This window comes from Rhinatrema bivittatum, chromosome 12 (assembly GCF_901001135.1).
Source record: "Rhinatrema bivittatum chromosome 12, aRhiBiv1.1, whole genome shotgun sequence".
In the NCBI taxonomy this organism is placed as follows: Eukaryota; Metazoa; Chordata; class Amphibia; order Gymnophiona; family Rhinatrematidae; genus Rhinatrema; species Rhinatrema bivittatum.
In genome coordinates, this window is record NC_042626.1 from 4,029,733 (window position 1) to 4,048,147 (window position 18,415).

The following is an 18,415-nucleotide window of genomic DNA, read 5'->3' on the forward strand; positions in this document are numbered from 1 at the left end:
TATACTCTGGGTGTCTCTGTGCTGCTCTGGCCTCCCTGAGGTCTCGCTGCAGTTGTCTGTGCTGTATGTATACTCTGGGTGTCTCTATGCTGCTCTTTCCTCCCTGAGGTCTCGCTGCAGCTGTCTGTGCTGTATGTATACTCTGGGTGTCTCTGTGCTGCTCTTTCCTACCTGAGGTCTCTCTGCAGCTGTCTGTGCTGTATGTATACTCTGGGTGTCTCTGTGCTGCTCTTTCCTCCCTGAGGTCTCGCTGCAGTTGTCTGTGCTGTATGTATACTCTGGGTGTCTCTGTGCTGCTCTTTCCTCCCTGAGGTCTCGCTGCAGTTGTCTGTGCTGTATGTATACTCTGGGTATCTCTTTGCTGCTCTGGCCTCCCTGAGGTCTCGCTGCAGCTGTCTGTGCTGTATGTATACTCTGGGTATCTCTGTGCTGCTCTGGCCTCCCTGAGGTCTCGCTGTAGCTGTCTGTGCTGTATGTATACTCTGGGTATCTCTGTGCTGCTCTTTCCTCTCTGAGGTCTCGCTGCAGTTGTCTGTGCTGTATGTATACTCTGGGTGTCTCTGTGCTGCTCTTTCCTCTCTGAGGTCTCGCTGAAGCTGTCTGTGCTGTATGTATCCTCTGGGTATCTCTGTGCTGCTCTTTCCTCCCTGAGGTCTCGCTGCAGCTGTCTGTGCTGTATGTATACTCTGGGTGTCTCTTTGCTGCTCTGGCCTCCCTGAGGTCTCACTGCAACTGTCTGTGCTGTATGTATACTCTGGGTATCTCTGTGCTGCTCTGGCCTCCCTGAGGTCTCGCTGCAGCTGTCTGTGCTGTATGTATACTCTGGGTATCTCTGTGCTGCTCTGGCCTCCCTGAGGTCTCGCTGCAGCTGTCTGTGCTGTATGTATACTCTGGATATCTCTGTGCTGCTCTGGCCTCCCTGAGGTCTCGCTGCAGCTGTCTGTGCTGTATGTATACTCTGGGTATCTCTGTGCTGCTCTGGCCTCCCTGAGGTCTCGCTGCAGCTGTCTGTGCTGTATGTATACTCTGGGTGTCTCTGTGCTGCTGTCTCCTTGAGATCTCGCTGCAGCTGTCTGTGCTGTATGCATATTCTGGATGTCTCTTTACTGCTATCTCCTCCCTGAGGTCTCGCTGCAGCTGTCTGTGCAGTATGCATATTCTGGATGTCTCTTTACTGCTGTCTCCTCCCTGAGGTCTCACTGCAGCTGTCTGTGCTGTATGTATACTCTGGGTATCTCTGTGCTGCTCTGGCCTCCCTGAGGTCTCGCTGCAGTTGTCTGTGCTGTATGCATATTCTGGATGTCTCTTTACTGCTGTCTCCTCCCTGAGGTCTCGCTGCAGCTGTCTGTGCTGTATGTATACTCTGGGTATCTCTGTGCTGCTCTGGCCTCCCTGAGGTCTCGCTGCAGCTGTCTGTGCTGTATGTATACTCTGGGTATCTCTGTGCTGCTCTGGCCTCCCTGAGGTCTCGCTGCAGCTGTCTGTGCTGTATGTATACTCTGGGTATCTCTGTGCTGCTCTGGCCTCCCTGAGGTCTCACTGCAGCTGTCTATGTTGTATTGTTCACATGATGCACCCAGGGTAGTGGACTGGCGCTGCTGGATCTTGATCAAGAGCAGAAACTAAGCAGATGGAGCTTTCTAAAGCCCTGTTCACTTATTTTGTTTGAGAAATTAAATTTAAAAAATCAGCCAGCTAATGGAGTATCATATAATGATTTTATGTGTTGTAGACGCTGGCTGACTGTATTACTAGAAAACACAAGTTTCTAATGCGCCAGGACAGCTTGAAGCAAATGCTTTGCAAAAGGCTCCTGACTGCCTGGGGAAGCAACACTGTGCCTGCTGAGGACTAATCTCCGTCGTGTCTTAGAATAGGAATCACAGCTCCCTCCTACGCGTCCCTCTTCCTCCTCTTCCTCCTCTTCCCCTTCTGTCATTCTTTACTGTGCAGAGCTAGATTCGGAGAGGACTGAAGGAGGTGAGCACACGGAGGAGATACTGAGGAGTGCTATGTGCAGAACAGACAGCACCAGTGAATAATGATGGCCCCCTCACCACCACCCCCACCCCCCAAGGGTAAATTCACTTCTTATGAGACCCAGTACTAGAAACACAGACAGGACAGGAATGAGGAGCATTGGCAGACCTGTGTGTGAGGGTCTCAGTACTGGAATAGCAGGGGGTGCTGCAGGGCAGGAGTGAGGTGCATTGGCAGAGCTGTGTGTGAGGGTCTCAGTACTGGAATAGCAGGGGGTGCTGCAGGGCAGGAGTGAAGTGCATTGGCAGAGCTGTGTGTGAGGGTCTCAGTACTGGAATAGCAGGGGGTGCTGCAGGGCAGGAGTGAGGTGCATTGGCAGATGTGGGTCCCTGTCAGCATGGCTCTGGTCCCCTGGGCTGACAGATGTGGGGGCTGCTTCTGCTGTGGGGATGACAGCAGTGGACAGGATTGCTTGACCGCTGTGCGCTGCTGGTGCTGATTTCTCCGCTGAGGCGCAGCCCCACTGGAGTGGTAGAGTTAAGACAATGGTGACGGGGCAGCTGAACCTGCCATCCAGGACTCACATGAGTGTTAATGAATTCCTGTGTCTGAATCTGGGAAAGGAGATGTGAGCACAGCCCTTTTGCTATTGGATGAAAGGTTACCTGCAGCCGGATCCGGCTCCGTTCATTTCTCAGCTCCATGCCTGGGTGTGGATCCTCCCGGGAGACAGGGCCAGATTCCTGGGAAGGTGGGGAGGTTGGTGCTGCGTGACCTGAGCCCTGGAATGCAGGGAATACAGTGGGAGCGTTTGCACTGATCTGCTCTTTCCTGGTTCTGCTGGGACAGTGTCCTGCCAGCTTACAGAGAATATTATTAGTATTATTGCCTGTCCACCCAACCAGGACCACAAAGTGATGTCAGAGCACTAAACGTGAACCGCTGGATGGGGAAGGGGGTCAGCAGTTTCATTACAGCGTAAATACAATGCAAACACAGAAAATGTCAATTCCCATTCCCACTACAGCCAAACCGGAGAACCGAGAAATACCTCCCACGCTCTAACTGGACCCACCCAAGCCGAAATAACCATCAGGTGACAGAGTTGCTAAGGAGAGGCAGGAGAAGGTAAAGGTGGCCTTCACTCCCCGGGGACCCTGCTGCAGGTTTTACTAAGATTAATGGAGGTTGGGTAGGACTGAGCCCTCTCTCGGATGTACAGATGTTCACAGATAGCGTCTTGGGTGGCCACGCTGGCCTTCACCCAGTACAGGAGGGCTGGCAGCCCTGGGGAGCTACCTCCAGAGGCTGTGAAGAGACGAGCATCCCATGACAAGTCTGACCTGCCAGGAAAGGCCGAGGGCTGTGCAGCTAGGGCAGTCCTCGCTAATAGCACAGGAGCTGGGCCCATCGCCCCTTCCCAGGGCTGCCCCACTGACTCCTGGGATTTGTAGTCCAGGTTGCAGCCCGCACTGGACGGCAGTTAGATCTCCCCATGCGTAGTATTTTCTGCCGCCAAAGGCAGCGTTTGTTTGGGGTTTTTTCAGAACAGTGCCTTAAATATCGGGACAGCAGTTAGAAACCTCCCTCAGAGCCTTTCCCTGATATCCAGCAGGAAGACGCACCAGAGACATTTGCTGGGGAACTGCACTCATTTGAAATGAAACAGGACATTTTAACAAAAATTTCACATTTCGTGTTTCTAAAAGGCAGCAAAAGAAAAATGAAGTAAATTTTGTTTTCATATGTTTAATTTTAAAATTTCACTGCCACTCCTCCACCTTTCTCCACTGCAGCAGTGAAGAAAAAGGAAAATATAGTTAGAACTGGGGGAAGGCCCAGGAGTGAGCTCCCCCTTAACGGGGACAGTCTTGTCTCTCTTCGCTTTTATTTTTTCTTCATTTTTTTTTTTATTTTGTTTGTTCAGTTTTTTTTGTTTTAAAGAAATTAAACAAACAAACAAAAGGCAAAATGAAATGAAACATAGACGAAACAGAGAAAACAATCTGTGCACGGCCCTGGTCTTTGGCTGCACTTTCCTCTCAGGCACTAAGGCCCTCGGGGCATTAGAAATAATCCTCCCCTGGCAGGCGCTAGAAAGGCCCCAGCTCCGATGAGAATTTGGTGCATCCTTACCCCTGCAAGGTAGGCTCCCAGGACACAGGCAGGCGCTGGCAGGCAGGGGACGGTGCACTTCTGCTTCTCTAATGTTTGGAAGCTATTTTGTTCTAGAGTCATTGTTTGAATCCATCAGATATGTTTCTGGATGCCAGAAGCACAGGGAGAGGAGTGAGGGGTGGGCGATACCTCCTACATCAGGACTGCAGTGCAGAGGCCTGGGGCCAGCTCCCGTTGGGCTGGAAGGCAGCCAACCAAGATTGCCAATTGTCTGTAAATTTACTAAGAGCAAAAAAAAAAAAAGAAAAGAAAAACAACAGAAAATGGCAAGTTCATAAGAATAATTTCATGTCAGTAAAAACATCTGGTGCCAGGGCTTCAGGTTCTATGAGCCTGCAGAATTTTCTCCGATTAGTCTTAAATGTGCTACTTGCTAACTTCTTGGAGTGCCCCCTAGTCTTTCTATTATTCGAAAGTGTAAATAACCGATTCACATCTACCCGTTCAAGACCTCTCATGATCTTAAAGACCTCTATCATATCCCATCTCAGTCGTCTCTTCTCCAAGCTGAAGAGTCCTAACCTCTTCAGCCTTTCCTCATAGGGGAGCTGTTCCATCCCCTTTATCATTTTGGTTGCTCTTCTCTGTACCTTCTCCATCGTAACTATATCTTTTTTGAGATGCGACGACCAGAATTGTACACAGTATTCAAGGCCCACTTGACTGCCAAGGCCTCTTTCTCAACTGTTGAGTAACGTCTTTCTCTTGGCATCAGCTTCCGGCTAATGTATGCCACAGGATGTTCTTGACCATTCTTCTGTTGGACGAGGACCCAAGCCTTCGTCTGAGGCATCGATCTGCACCGTGAAGGGTTCAGTGAAGTCCGGGCTTATCAGGGCCGGTTCAGAGAATAAAACCTCTTTTAGAGCCCTGAAGACCTTCCCTGCCTCAGCTGATCACTGGACCTTCTCTGGTGCTGTTTTCAACAACATCCTTGTGATAGGTTCTGCCTTCTCCAAGAAATTGGGGGTAAACCTTCTGAAGTATCCTGTAAGGCCTAGGAACACTCTCACTTTCGCTTCTGTTTGCAGGACCAGTACCTGGGTGATCGCCTCGATCTTCTGCTTCTGTGGATGGACCTTGCCCTTCCCCAGGGTGTAGCCAAGAAATTGGAATTCTTGCCCTCCCAGCAAGCACTTCTTGGGGTTAACCATTAGTTCTACTTTCCTCAGACTGGTTAGCATAGTCTGGAGTTAGCTTAGATGTGTCTTCCAATCTGGGATGTACATCACAATGTCATTCAAGTAGGCTGCTGCATACCCATGATGTAGGTGAAGCAGGCGGTTGACCAAGCATGGAAACACCATGGAGGATGGTAAACTGAAAGGTTCCCACTGCCGTTGAGAATGCAGCCTTCTCCTTTGCCACTGGTGTGAGAGGTTCCTGCCAATAGCCTTTTGTAAGATCCAAGGTAGAGATGAAGTGGGCTGATCCCAGATGCTCAATCAGTTCATCCACTCATGGCGTTAGGGTACACATCGAGTTTTGAGCCCTCATTGATCTTTTTAAAGTCAACACAGAACCTTATATTCCCATCTGGCTTCGGTATATAGTCCAACAGGATAAAGATCATACAAGAGACTAAATGCTCAGTAGAATCTATATGGGTAGAAATCCCATGTGTGTTGGGTAAGAGTATAGTGATAGGAGTATACTACCATCCACCTGGACAAAATGGTCAGACAGATGATGAAATGCTAAGAGAAATCAGGGAAGCAAACCAATTTGGCAGTGCAATAATAATGGGAGATTTCAATTACCAACCACAAGAGTGCAGAGAGAAGTTAGTCCAAACCACAAGGGAATTCAAAAAGCTCTAAGGAGCATAAAGTTTTTATTCTTTTTTCATGCGGCAACTCCACTGACTTGCAATCACACCACAGTTTAGACCGCGTCCCCCGACACGGTCCCGTGTTTCGCCAAGGGCTGCATCGGGGGGGGGAGCAACACATGTCCTAACCCTTGTATGTTTATTTACAGTGCCTTTGAAAGTTGTGTTGCTCCCCCCCCCGATGCAGCCCTTGGCGAAACACGGGACCGTGTCGGGGGACGCGGTCTAAACTGTGGTGTAATTGCAAGTCAGTGGAGTTGCCGCATGAAAAAAGAATAAAAACTTTATGCTCCTTAGAGCTTTTTGAATTCCCTTGTGGTTTGGACTAACTTCTCTCTGCACTCTTGTGTTTGGATATTATTGAAGTGCAGTATCTCTGCTCTGTGGTGTTTTTGGGTCAGATTTCAATTACCCCAATATTGACTGGGTAAATGTAACATCAGGACTTGCTAGAGACATAAAGTTCATGGATGTAATAAATGATTGCTTCATGGAGCAATTGGTTCAGGAACCAACAAGAGAGGGAGCTATTTTAGATTTAATTCTTAGTGGAACGCAGGATTTGGTGAGAGAGGTAACAGTGGTGGGGCCCACTTGGCAACAGTGATCATAACATGATCACATTTAAACTAATAACTGGAAGGGAGACAATAAGTACATCTGCAGCTCTAACACTAAACTTTCAAAAGGGAAGTTCTGATAAAATAAGGAAAATAGAAAAAAACTGAAAGGGGCAGCTGCAAAGGTTAAAAGTGTTGAACAGGCTTGGACATTGTTTAAAAATACAATCCTAGAGGTGCAGTCCATATGTATTCTGCTCATTAAGAAAGGTGGAAGGAAGGCAAAACGATTACCGGCATGGTTAAAAGGTGAGGTGAAAGAGGCTATTTTAGCCAAAAAAAAATCCTTCAAATATTGGAAGAAGGATCCATTTGAAGAAAACAGGAAAAAGCATAAGCATTGTCAAGTTAAGTATAAAACATTGATAAGACAGGTGAAGAGAGAATTTGAAATGAATAGGGGCAAAAGCTCATAATAAAAACTTTTTAAAATATATCCGAAGCAAGAAACCTGTGAGGGAGTCGGTTGGACCATTAGATGACAGAGGGGTTAAAGGGGCTCTTAGGGAAGATAAGGCCATTACAGAAAGACTAAATGAATTCTTTGCTTCTGTGTTTACTAATGAGGATGTTGGGGAGATACCAGTTCCGGAGATGGTTTTCAGAGGTGATGAGTCAGATGAACTGAACCAAATCACTGTGAACCTGGAAGATGTAGTAGGCCAGATTGACAAACTAAAGAATAGCAAATCACCTGGACCAGATGGTATGCATCCTAGGGTACTGAAGGAGTGCCTCAGGGATCTGTACTTGGACCGGTGCTTTTCAATATATATATAAATGATCTGGAAAGGAATACGACGAGTGAGGTTATCAAATTTGTGGATGATACAAAATTATTCAGAGTAGTTAAATCACAAGCAGATTGTGAAAAATTGCAGGAAGACCTTGTGAGACTGGAAGATTGGGTATCCAAATGGCAGATGAAATTTAATGTGGACAAGTGCAAGGTGATGCATATAGGGAAAAATAACCCTTGCTGTAGTTACACAATGTTAGGTTCCATATTAGGTGCTACCACCCAGGAAAGAGATCTAGGCATCCTAGTGGATAACACATTGAAATCGTCAGCTCAGTGTGCTGCAGCAATCAAAAAAGCAAACAGAATGTTAGGAATTATTAGGAAGGGAATGGTTAAGAAAATGGAAAAATGTCATAATGCCTCTGTATCGCTCCATGGTGAGACCCCACCTTGAGTGAGACACCCCCTCTCCCCCCCATATACATATATATAGTGTCAAAGGGAGAGATTAAATTCTACGGAAAGAAAGATTAAGGGAAGTATAGAGAGAGGTTAGGAGCAAAGTGAGGGTGACAGAGAGGGAAGGAAAGCCAGAGATGTCTGTAAGCTCTGGGCTGCCCTTCTGTCTCCTGAGACTTTTCTTCTGCACTTCCACTGCATTTAGGCATCAATAATATTTTTATATAAAAACAGAGAATCTGATGGCAGATAAGGACCATACGTCCCGCTTCATTCCTGGAGATCCCTGGAAGAATTATAGTTTGAAAGACCTGAAAGAACATCATTTCCTCAGGAGGAATAAAAGTAGCTTGGCACACATTGCCGAGGCCTAGCGGGAGGGTAACGCTGGCTTGTGCTGTCCCGCAGCGCCCTCTGCTGGTGAGGAAAGAGAAAGCTGCTGGGGCTTTTCCAGAAAGGGTGGAAGTGATGCTCCCCTGGGAAAGGGATGAAGCGGCGCTGAAGCTAATCCCTCTCTGGTGACCTGCCAGGATCCCTCCAGGGCTGCTTCCTGCTCCACCTCCAGGTAATGCTGTCTGCATCTCTCAGCTGCAGCTGTTTCAGCCTCCTGGAGTTTTTCACTTAATGCTTAGGATGTTCTCGTGAAGTTATTGTTCCTACTTTGGATTGTAGAAGGGTCTTTTAACTGTTTGGAACAGTAGTTTTCCGTTGAAGATAACTCCCTGTATTTGCTTGGCGTAATAGTCTTTTTTTAGATTTATTCATTAGTTCTGAGTGTGACAGGTTTGATTTGGATCTTCTTGGAGATTCATCTGGAGGTTTTTTGCCAGTTTTTCAAGTTTTCGGAGGTGCTTTTTTTTGTTTCTTTCAGTTCTTCATTATACCAGGGGTTCATTTTTCTGAGCTTATCATAATTTTTGTTTGAAGTTTAGTTTGAATTGGGCTCTGTTTGTCTGCTATTTCTTTGATCTTTTTTTCCCAAGAATCAAATGCCTCATTACAGCTGTTTAGAGTTAGGTTGTTGAGTTTGGACTCTGATGCATTAGGTAGTGTTTCACTTTTGATTTTCTTTCTGAATGTTTGAGAGTTTTTGCTTTCAGAGGTCATCACTGAATGGTTTTTGTGTGTTAGATCTGCTTTAATTAGGTGGTGCTCGTACCAAGGGATTATTTTGTGCATAGTATTTATACACTAATTATTAGAATTTGCAAATATGAGGTCAAGAGTATTGACTGCTTTGCGGGTGGCCTGGGAAATGTGTTGAGTTCATCCTCGAGCTTCATTGCTTCTAGGAACATGGATCCTGGGCAATCATTTACATGTAGATTAAAATCTCCTAAGATTATCGTTGTCTTGAGTGAAGGGAATTCTCTTGGAGTAGGCCTGGGGGCAGAATACCAATCCAGTGTTGATTTGTTTTGATTTTAAGATGGCTACTTCATAGTGCGGGTAGGTTTCACATTGTTTTAGGGTTGATTTGAGTTCCTCTCTGTGGATTATTAGTAAGCCTTTTCGTTTTTGTCGCGGCACATTGAATAGATTGTAATTAGGATGTGATAGCTGGTTTAGTAGTACGTTATCTTTGTCATCTACCCAGGTTTCAGTTATGCAGAATATTTTTGATTGTTGGTCATTAATAATATCATTGATGAGTGGGATTTAGTTTGAAATTGATTGTGCATTAAGTAGAAGCAGGAAGAACAGTATGCATGTTTTGATGGTTTGGTGTTTGGTGTCTGTTGTATGTTGTAGGGTTTTTTTTTAGCCATGTTTGGATTTTTGTATTTGTTGCTTATAACGTCACCATTTCCGCCCTGTCCTGTTATTGGTTGCATTCTTGCTTTTAATTCCATGTCTGATTGTGATATATGGAGCAAAAGGTAGAGCACTGTAGTTCAATGTGAGTTTCTCAGTGTGTTTCTCCTCTCAGGGAGTATATTGATGACCTTTGGGGTCCTCAGGAGTCTTCGGGGTCCTCTGGGATCCTCTGCCACTCTATGCAGGTTACCCCCATGTTTCTGTTAAGGGTAGTAACTGCCACTTCATGCAGGTTACCCCCATGTTTCTGTTAAGGGAAGGGTAGCCCCCTTCCCCGTTTTTTGTAATTTCCTTTCTCAGTTACTTGTAAACCGACGTGATGTGTCCTACGAATGCCGGTATAGAAAAATGTTAAATAAATAAATAAAAATAATAGTAACTGCTGCTCCGTGCAGGTTACCCCCATGTTTCTGTTAAGGGCAGTAACTGCCACTTCATGCAGGTTACCTCCATGTTTCTGTTAAGGGTAGTAACTGCCGCTCCATTCAGGTTACCCCCATGTTTCTGTTAAGGGTAGTAACTGCTGCTCCGTGCAGGTTACCCCCATGTTTCTGTTAAGGGTAATAACTGCCGCTCCGTGCAGGTTACCCCCATGTTTCTGTTAAGGGTAGTAACTGCTGCTCTGTGCAAGTTACCCCCATGTTTCTGTTAAGGGTAGTAACTGCTGCTCCGTGCAGGTTACCCCCATGTTTCTGTTAAGGGCAGTAACTGCTGCTCCGTGCAGGTTACCCCCATGTTTCTGTTAAGGGCAGTAACTGCTGCTCTGTGCAGGTTACTCCCATATTTCTTTTAAGGGTAAGGACTGCTGCTCTGTGCAGGTTACCCCCATGCATTCTGATAAGGGCAGTAACTGCCGCAGTGTGTAGTTGCCCCACTGGGTACCACATCAGTTCTTGCTTGAGATAATCGGGGCCATTTCTCCACAAAATGCAAAAACAAGGATTTTAAATTGCAAGTGTGCCTGTACCTGTAGCCATAATGGAGGAAACGGAACCAGTGTGTGAGGAACTCAGGACGGCTCACAGACCCCCATTACAGCAGTCCAGATGTGATGTGACCATGGCCTGAAAAACAGTCTTCATAGATCAAAACAGAAAATGCAATCATGGCCATGAGTATTCTGGGAATCCCTCAAATGTTTAAACATCTCCAACTCGACAGGAGAATCTTCCCTGATTAGCAGGGTCCTCAGCGCTACCTGCTCCTCCTGTAATGGGAAGCGCACAGAGCTGCATGTGAGGAGAGTACCAGCGAGCGACAGCACCAGGCAGGGTCCTCAGTGAGTGCATGGGCGCACTCGATACCCAGGGCAGGCGTTATAGCTGTGACTGTACTGCAGCACTGCTGCTATGGTTATGAGAGGGGAAGTGCCCGTCCCTTTACGGCTGCAGTCAGCTCTCTTGGCAGGGTAAAATTACAGAAACAGAAGTGACAGGAGCAGCTGAAGCGCTGCCTTACAGGACTGATTAATCATTAGGGAGAAGGCGTCCTGGGTACTGAGTCCTGGGTATTGCCTGCAACTCAATGTCCTTCCAGTGAAAACGACAGAGACCGCAAGCACTTCATAGATTGAAGGGATTTATTGAGGTTTAACCTTTGGAGGACAAGAATCAGGAGGGTCTACTGCCATCAGGGCCAACCCTGGGGGGGGCAGGAGAGCCACAAACAGGAGCACGGGCCCTGCACTGCCATCCTCAGTGTTGCAGGGCCCCGCTGTGCTCAATTCACCTGGACCGCCCCGTTTTCTGTAAAACTGAGTTTGGCCCTGTTAAGGATCCCAGGGCCACCCATTCGGGTCATTCCAATAGCGCAGAGCATGGGCTCCATCCCCCCTCCCTGCACCTAAATATCCTCTGACCACGCCTCGTCCCCACCACCTGCAGGCATCCATTGCCCTTTCCACTCGCACTTTAAAATATTTGCTTATCTATTAAAGGACTTCTTAGTCCCTCTCAGGGCAGGGGGTTATAGCGTGCTAGAGAGGGGGTTTGTACAGGTTCCTGTCATTCTCTGCTGGGGTCTCCCACTGACCGCTCCCTGCTGCTCTCAGGCCCCTGAGTCACAGTCTGGCTCCCCAGGTGCCTGCCAGGCCTCTCCTCCTACCCCGCTCAGAATCCAGGCTTCGGTTCATGGAGAGCTGACGTGGCCCGGGGTCCCTGGGTGTGAGGATCGGATTGCCCAGGACTTGCCAGATTCCTCCAGCCCCCATCTGAGACCTGATAGCTCAGAGGAGGAGGAGAGGGAGGCGCATCACTGGGACACGTCAGGAATCCGGCCCAGCAAAGGACCTTCAGCCTCAGCAAGCAAAGGGGAAAGATCCAAGACGCTGCATCCATGAGAACCCAACTGTGATCCGCCTGTGGAAAGGGAGCAGGCGTCTGTGAGTGTCAGGCACAGGGACTGTGCAGTATCCTTTACCTCACTGCAGCCAAGGCCACGCCCACCTAAACTTTTACTTTTATTTCTAGGGGGTCCCAACTCTCTGAGGAGAGGGACAATGCAGGTGGGGCAACGTCCCGAGCAGTGGGCAACTGGAATCTGTGAGTGGGACAAGCAGAGTTACTCACAGATAAACTGATCCTTTTCAGTTCAGGTGAAACCTTAGCTGTGCGTCTTGTGCTGTGAATCCCTCTTTGGTTGTTTGGCAGGCAATATGGCGGGTAAAGGCCTTCCCATCCCACTGCCCTGCAACACAAAACTGTTTGAATCTTCATGAAACGGTGACAGTAATCTCCAGTAATCCTTCCTGTGTCACGCAGAGTAACTGCATTAATCTCTGTATATAAAGGCAGGGAGATCTGTGAGTGTGTCAGGCAGAGTAACTGTGGTATTCGCTGTGTATATAAAGGCAGGGAGATCTGTGAGTGTGTCAGGCAGTGACTGTGGTATTCTCTGTGTATATAAAGGCAGGGGGATCTGTGAGTGTGTCAGGCAGAGTAACTGTGGTATTCGCTGTGTATATAAAGGCAGGGGGATCTGTGAGTGTGTCAGGCAGAGTAACTGCATTAATCTCTGTATATAAAGGCAGGGAGATCTGTGAGTGTGTCAGGCAGAGTAACTGTGGTATTCTCTGTGTATATAAAGGCAGGGGGATCTGTGAGTGTGTCAGGCAGAGTAACTGTGGTATTCTCTGTGTATATAAAGGCACGGGGATCTGTGAGTGTGTCAGGCAGAGTAACTGTGGTATTCTCTGTGTATATAAAGGCAGGGGGATCTGTGAGTGTGTCAGGCAAAGTAACTGTGGTATTCGCTGTGTATATAAAGGCAGGGGGATCTGTGAGTGTGTCAGGCAGAGTAACTGTGGTATTCTCTGTGTATATAAAGGCAGGGGGATCTGTGAGTGTGTCAGGCAGAGTAACTGTGGTATTCTCTGTGTATATAAAGGCAGGGGGATCTGTGAGTGTGTCAGGCAGAGTGACTGTGGTATTCTCTGTGTATATAAAGGCAGGGGGATCTGTGAGTGTGTCAGGCAGAGTAACTGTGGTATTCTCTGTGTATATAAAGGCAGGGGGATCTGTGAGTGTGTCAGGCAGAGTGACTGTGGTATTCGCTGTGTATATAAAGGCAGGGGGATCTGTGAGTGTGTCAGGCAGAGTAACTGTGGTATTCTCTGTGTATATAAAGGCAGGGGGATCTGTGAGTGTGTCAGGCAGAGTGACTGTGGTATTCTCTGTGTATATAAAGGCAGGGGGATCTGTGAGTGTGTCAGGCAGAGTAACTGTGGTATTCTCTGTGTATATAAAGGCAGGGGGATCTGTGAGTGTGTCAGGCAGAGTAACTGTGGTATTCTCTGTGTATATAAAGGCAGGGGGATCTGTGAGTGTGTCAGGCAGAGTAACTGTGGTATTCGCTGTGTATATAAAGGCAGGGGGATCTGTGAGTGTGTCAGGCAGAGTAACTGTGGTATTCGCTGTGTATATAAAGGCAGGGAGATCTGTGAGTGTGTCAGGCAGTGACTGTGGTATTCTCTGTGTATATAAAGGCAGGGGGATCTGTGAGTGTGTCAGGCAGAGTAACTGTGGTATTCGCTGTGTATATAAAGGCAGGGGGATCTGTGAGTGTGTCAGGCAGAGTAACTGCATTAATCTCTGTATATAAAGGCAGGGAGATCTGTGAGTGTGTCAGGCAGAGTAACTGTGGTATTCTCTGTGTATATAAAGGCAGGGGGATCTGTGAGTGTGTCAGGCAGAGTAACTGCATTAATCTCTGTATATAAAGGCAGGGAGATCTGTGAGTGTGTCAGGCAGAGTAACTGTGGTATTCGCTGTGTATATAAAGGCAGGGGGATCTGTGAGTGTGTCAGGCAGAGTAACTGTGGTATTCGCTGTGTATATAAAGGCAGGGGGATCTGTGAGTGTGTCAGGCAGAGTAACTGTGGTATTCTCTGTGTATATAAAGGCAGGGGATCTGTGAGTGTATCAGGCAGAGTAACTGTGGTATTCGCTGTGTATATAAAGGCAGGGGGATCTGTGAGTGTGTCAGGCAGAGTAACTGTGGTATTCGCTGTGTATATAAAGGCAGGGGGATCTGTGAGTGTGTCAGGCAGAGTGACTGTGGTATTCTCTGTGTGTATAACGGCAGGGGGATCTGTGAGTGTGTCAGGCAGAGTGACTGTGGTATTCTCTGTGTATATAAAGGCAGGGGGATCTGTGAGTGTGTCAGGCAGAGTGACTGTGGTATTCTCTGTGTATATAAAGGCAGGGGGATCTGTGAGTGTGTCAGGCAGAGTGACTGTGGTATTCTCTGTGTATATAAAGGCAGGGGATCTGTGAGTGTGTCAGGCAGTGACTGTGGTATTCTCTGTGTGTATAACGGCAGGGGGATCTGTGAGTGTGTCAGGCAGAGTGACTGTGGTATTCTCTGTGTATATAAAGGCAGGGGGATCTGTGAGTGTGTCAGGCAGAGTGACTGTGGTATTCTCTGTGTATATAAAGGCAGGGGGATCTGTGAGTGTGTCAGGCAGAGTGACTGTGGTATTCTCTGTGTATATAAAGGCAGGGGGATCTGTGAGTGTGTCAGGCAGAGTGACTGTGGTATTCTCTGTGTATATAAAGGCAGGGGGATCTGTGAGTTTGTCAGGCAGAGTGACTGTGGTATTCTCTGTGTATATAAAGGCAGGGGGATCTGTGAGTGTGTCAGGCAGAGTGACTGTGGTATTCTCTGTGTATATAAAGGCAGGGGATCTGTGAGTGTGTCAGGCAGTGACTGTGGTATTCTCTGTGTATATAAAGGCAGGGGGATCTGTGAGTGTGTCAGGCAGTAACTGTGGTATTCTCTGTGTATATAAAGGCAGGGGGATCTGTGAGTGTGTCAGGCAGAGTAACTGCACTATTCTCTGTATATAAAGGCAGGGGGATGTGTGAGTGTGACAGGCAGAGTGACTGCGGTATTCTCTGTGTATATAAAGGCAGGGAGATCTGTGAGTGTGTCAGGCAGAGTAACTGCATTAATCTCTGTATATAAAGGCAGGGAGATCTGTGAGTGTGTCAGGCAGAGTAACTGTGGTATTCGCTGTGTATATAAAGGCAGGGGGATCTGTGAGTGTGTCAGGCAGAGTGACTGTGGTATTCTCTGTGTATATAACGGCAGGGGGATCTGTGAGTGTGTCAGGCAGAGTAACTGTGGTATTCGCTGTGTATATAAAGGCAGGGGGATCTGTGAGTGTGTCAGGCAGAGTGACTGTGGTATTCTCTGTGTGTATAACGGCAGGGGGATCTGTGAGTGTGTCAGGCAGAGTAACTGTGGTATTCGCTGTGTATATAAAGGCAGGGGGATCTGTGAGTGTGTCAGGCAGAGTGACTGTGGTATTCTCTGTGTATATAACGGCAGGGGATCTGTGAGTGTGTCAGGCAGAGTAACTGTGGTATTCTCTGTGTATATAAAGGCAGGGGGATCTGTGAGTGTGTCAGGCAGAGTGACTGTGGTATTCTCTGTGTATATAAAGGCAGGGGGATCTGTGAGTGTGACAGGCAGTGACTGTAGTATTCTCTGTGTATATAAAGGCAGGGGGATCTGTGAGTGTGTCAGGCAGTGACTGTAGTATTCTCTGTGTATATAAAGGCAGGGGGATCTGTGAGTGTGACAGGCAGAGCGACTGTGGTATTCTCTGTGTATATAAAGGCAGGGAGATCTGTGAGTGTGTCAGGCAGAGTAACTGTGGTATTCTCTGTGTATATAAAGGCAGGGGGATCTGTGAGTGTGTCAGGCAGTGACTGGGTATTCTCTGTGTATATAAAGGCAGGGGGATCTGTGAGTGTGTCAGGCAGTGACTGTGGTATTCTCTGTGTATATAAAGGCAGGGGGATCTGTGAGTGTGTCAGGCAGAGTGACTGTGGTATTCTCTGTGTATATAACGGCAGGGGGATCTGTGAGTGTGTCAGGCAGTAACTGTGGTATTCTCTGTGTATATAAAGGCAGGGGGATCTGTGAGTGTGTCAGGCAGTGACTGTGGTATTCTCTGTGTATATAAAGGCAGGGGGATCTGTGAGTGTGTCAGGCAGAGTGACTGTGGTATTCTCTGTGTATATAAAGGCAGGGGGATCTGTGAGTGTGTCAGGCAGTAACTGTGGTATTCTCTGTGTATATAAAGGCAGGGGGATCTGTGAGTGTGTCAGGCAGAGTAACTGCACTATTCTCTATATATAACGGCAGGGGGATCTATCAAGCAGGCCGATTCAGTATGGTTCGCTCAGGCCGAGCTTACCGTTAGCCCCCGTTTGGACACGTGTTTTTGACGTGCTATTATTACCCCTTATACAGTAAGGGGTAATAGTGCTTGGAAAACGCCTATTAGTTAGTCCTGCTTGATACAGAAAGTAAAATGTGCAGCCAAGCTGCACATTTTACTCTCAGAAATTAACTCCTGCCAATGCACCCCTGCACCTTTCATCCTATCATCGGGAAAAGCCTTTTCTGATTCGCTCATTTCCTGCTAATGTCGCTCACTCTGTGCTGACTTGAGGAAGAGAGGATTACCGTGAACGCTTGCCAAGAAATGCATTAAGTTGCTCCCGTAAAAAGGTTTCAGCTGATATTTGGGGGATGTGCTGTATTTGTTAACCTTTATTTCTGTGTATTCAAGTAGACTCACATGGCGGCCACATGACTTTATAGTTTATGATTTATTTTATTTTTAAAAGAGAGATTATGCAGAAAACCAATCCTCTCCCCCAACGTAAATAGCGAAGCCTCATCTGTGAACAGAGCAGGCACAGCCAGTCCCTCTCTGCTCTCTCCTTTCCCAGGACGCTCCTGACTCCCATTTGCCACAGAACCTGAGCACAACATCCGTGCAGACTGCAGTCTCTGTCCCTTTACTGATCCTTAATGAGCTGAACGCCATGAAGGGCTGTGCCTGTCCAGGAATCATCAGCCAGACGCTTGGCACCAGCCTCACAGCACCTTTCTGCCCGAGATGCCCCCTTCTGCCTACTGCTCAGGGAAGAGGTTTGTGCTGTTAAACTGTCTGCTAGGAGCCGTCGTAAGTATATGCCATGCAGCATCACAGCCTCCCCCGGCAAACCTTTTATAAAATGAGAGCCAATCCCGAGAATAAGTGCTGGCAGTGCCTACTAAAGGCTACCATATTTTCCACTTTTAGGCTCAAACCTTACCTCCGGCTTATTTTCTGAGTTTTATACACAGCTCTGCCCATGCACCTCACTCCTGCCCTGCAGCACCCCCTGCTATTCCAGTACTGAGACCCTCACACACAGCTCTGCCCATGCACCTCACTCCTGCCCTGCAGCACCCCCTGCTATTCCAGTACTGAGACCCTCACACACAGCTCTGCCAATGCACCTCACTCCTGCCCTGCAGCACCTCCTGCTATTCCACACTGAGACCCTCACACACAGCTCTGCCAATGCACCTCACTCCTGCCCTGCAGCACCCCCTGCTACTCCAGTACTGAGACCCTCACACACAGCTCTGCCCATGCACCTCACTCCTGCCCTGCAGCACCTCCTGCTATTCCACACTGAGACCCTCACACACAGCTCTGCCAATGCACCTCACTCCTGCCCTGCAGCACCCCCTGCTATTCCAGTACTGAGACCCTCACACACAGCTCTGCCCATGCTCCTCACTCCTGCCCTGCAGCACCCCCTGCTATTCCAGTACTGAGACCCCCAAGAGCACAGAGCAGTGTCCAATGCTTTTTTTTTCCTACTCCCTCAGATGTAAGGACTGCTTGCATCTTTGCATTAATACCTTTCTACCATCAAAAACCAGGTAAATACATTTTGGTAAGAGTACAGTGTAAATAATACATGTGCCATGTTGCATAGGGCGTGCAGAATTCCCTCCCTCTACCTGTGCTGTTCTCCTGAGTCAGGGCTCTCCTGCTCTGTACCAGTTTCCTGCGGAATGAGATTCAGGCTCTTAGCATCTCCTTTGCCATTAGTGACTGATGGACTGCCTGCCTCCTGGCTCCCTGAGCTGTGCCTCTTCCTTCCCCGCCTCCTACTGAGAGCTGCTGTGCACTGCTGCAGCGTGGCGGCTCCAGGCACTGGGATGCAGGTAGGTGGAGGCAGCACGGATGGGAGGACTCTGGCTGTGGTCCCAGAAGGGAAGAAGGACCTGCTAATACTCTGAGGGTGGGGTTTTTTAATCTTTCCCTAATTTGTACCACTGGAGGTCAGCATCTCTGTAGTAAATCAATGTTATAATGCGGCTAATTAAGATTTTCCTGTAAACAAGACTGCGAGCTGTCTAAACACTCGTGCAGCCACCTCTGGGATGTATGATCACAGCTATGGCGCTGGGACTGTGCAGAGGCATAGAGAG

General features: G+C 47.9%; 1 protein-coding gene across 3 annotated transcripts in view; it reads left to right on the forward strand.

Moving 5' to 3' along the window:
* The window catches only part of TMCC2 (transmembrane and coiled-coil domain family 2), a 46,124-nt gene that overhangs the window by 9,883 nt on the left and 17,826 nt on the right, over positions 1-18,415 (forward strand). The window contains exons 1-2 of one of the 3 annotated variants that reach the window (XM_029573863.1): positions 11,933-12,035; positions 16,975-17,108. The exons of 1 other annotated variant lie outside the window; for it this stretch is intronic. In XM_029573863.1, coding sequence (XP_029429723.1) covers positions 17,043-17,108 — 66 coding nt within the window. In that variant the 5' untranslated portion in view covers positions 11,933-12,035; positions 16,975-17,042. Of the gene's footprint in view, positions 1-11,932; positions 12,036-16,556; positions 17,109-18,415 lie in introns of those variants that run through there. One more of the 3 variants, XM_029573864.1, reaches the window with a different exon arrangement.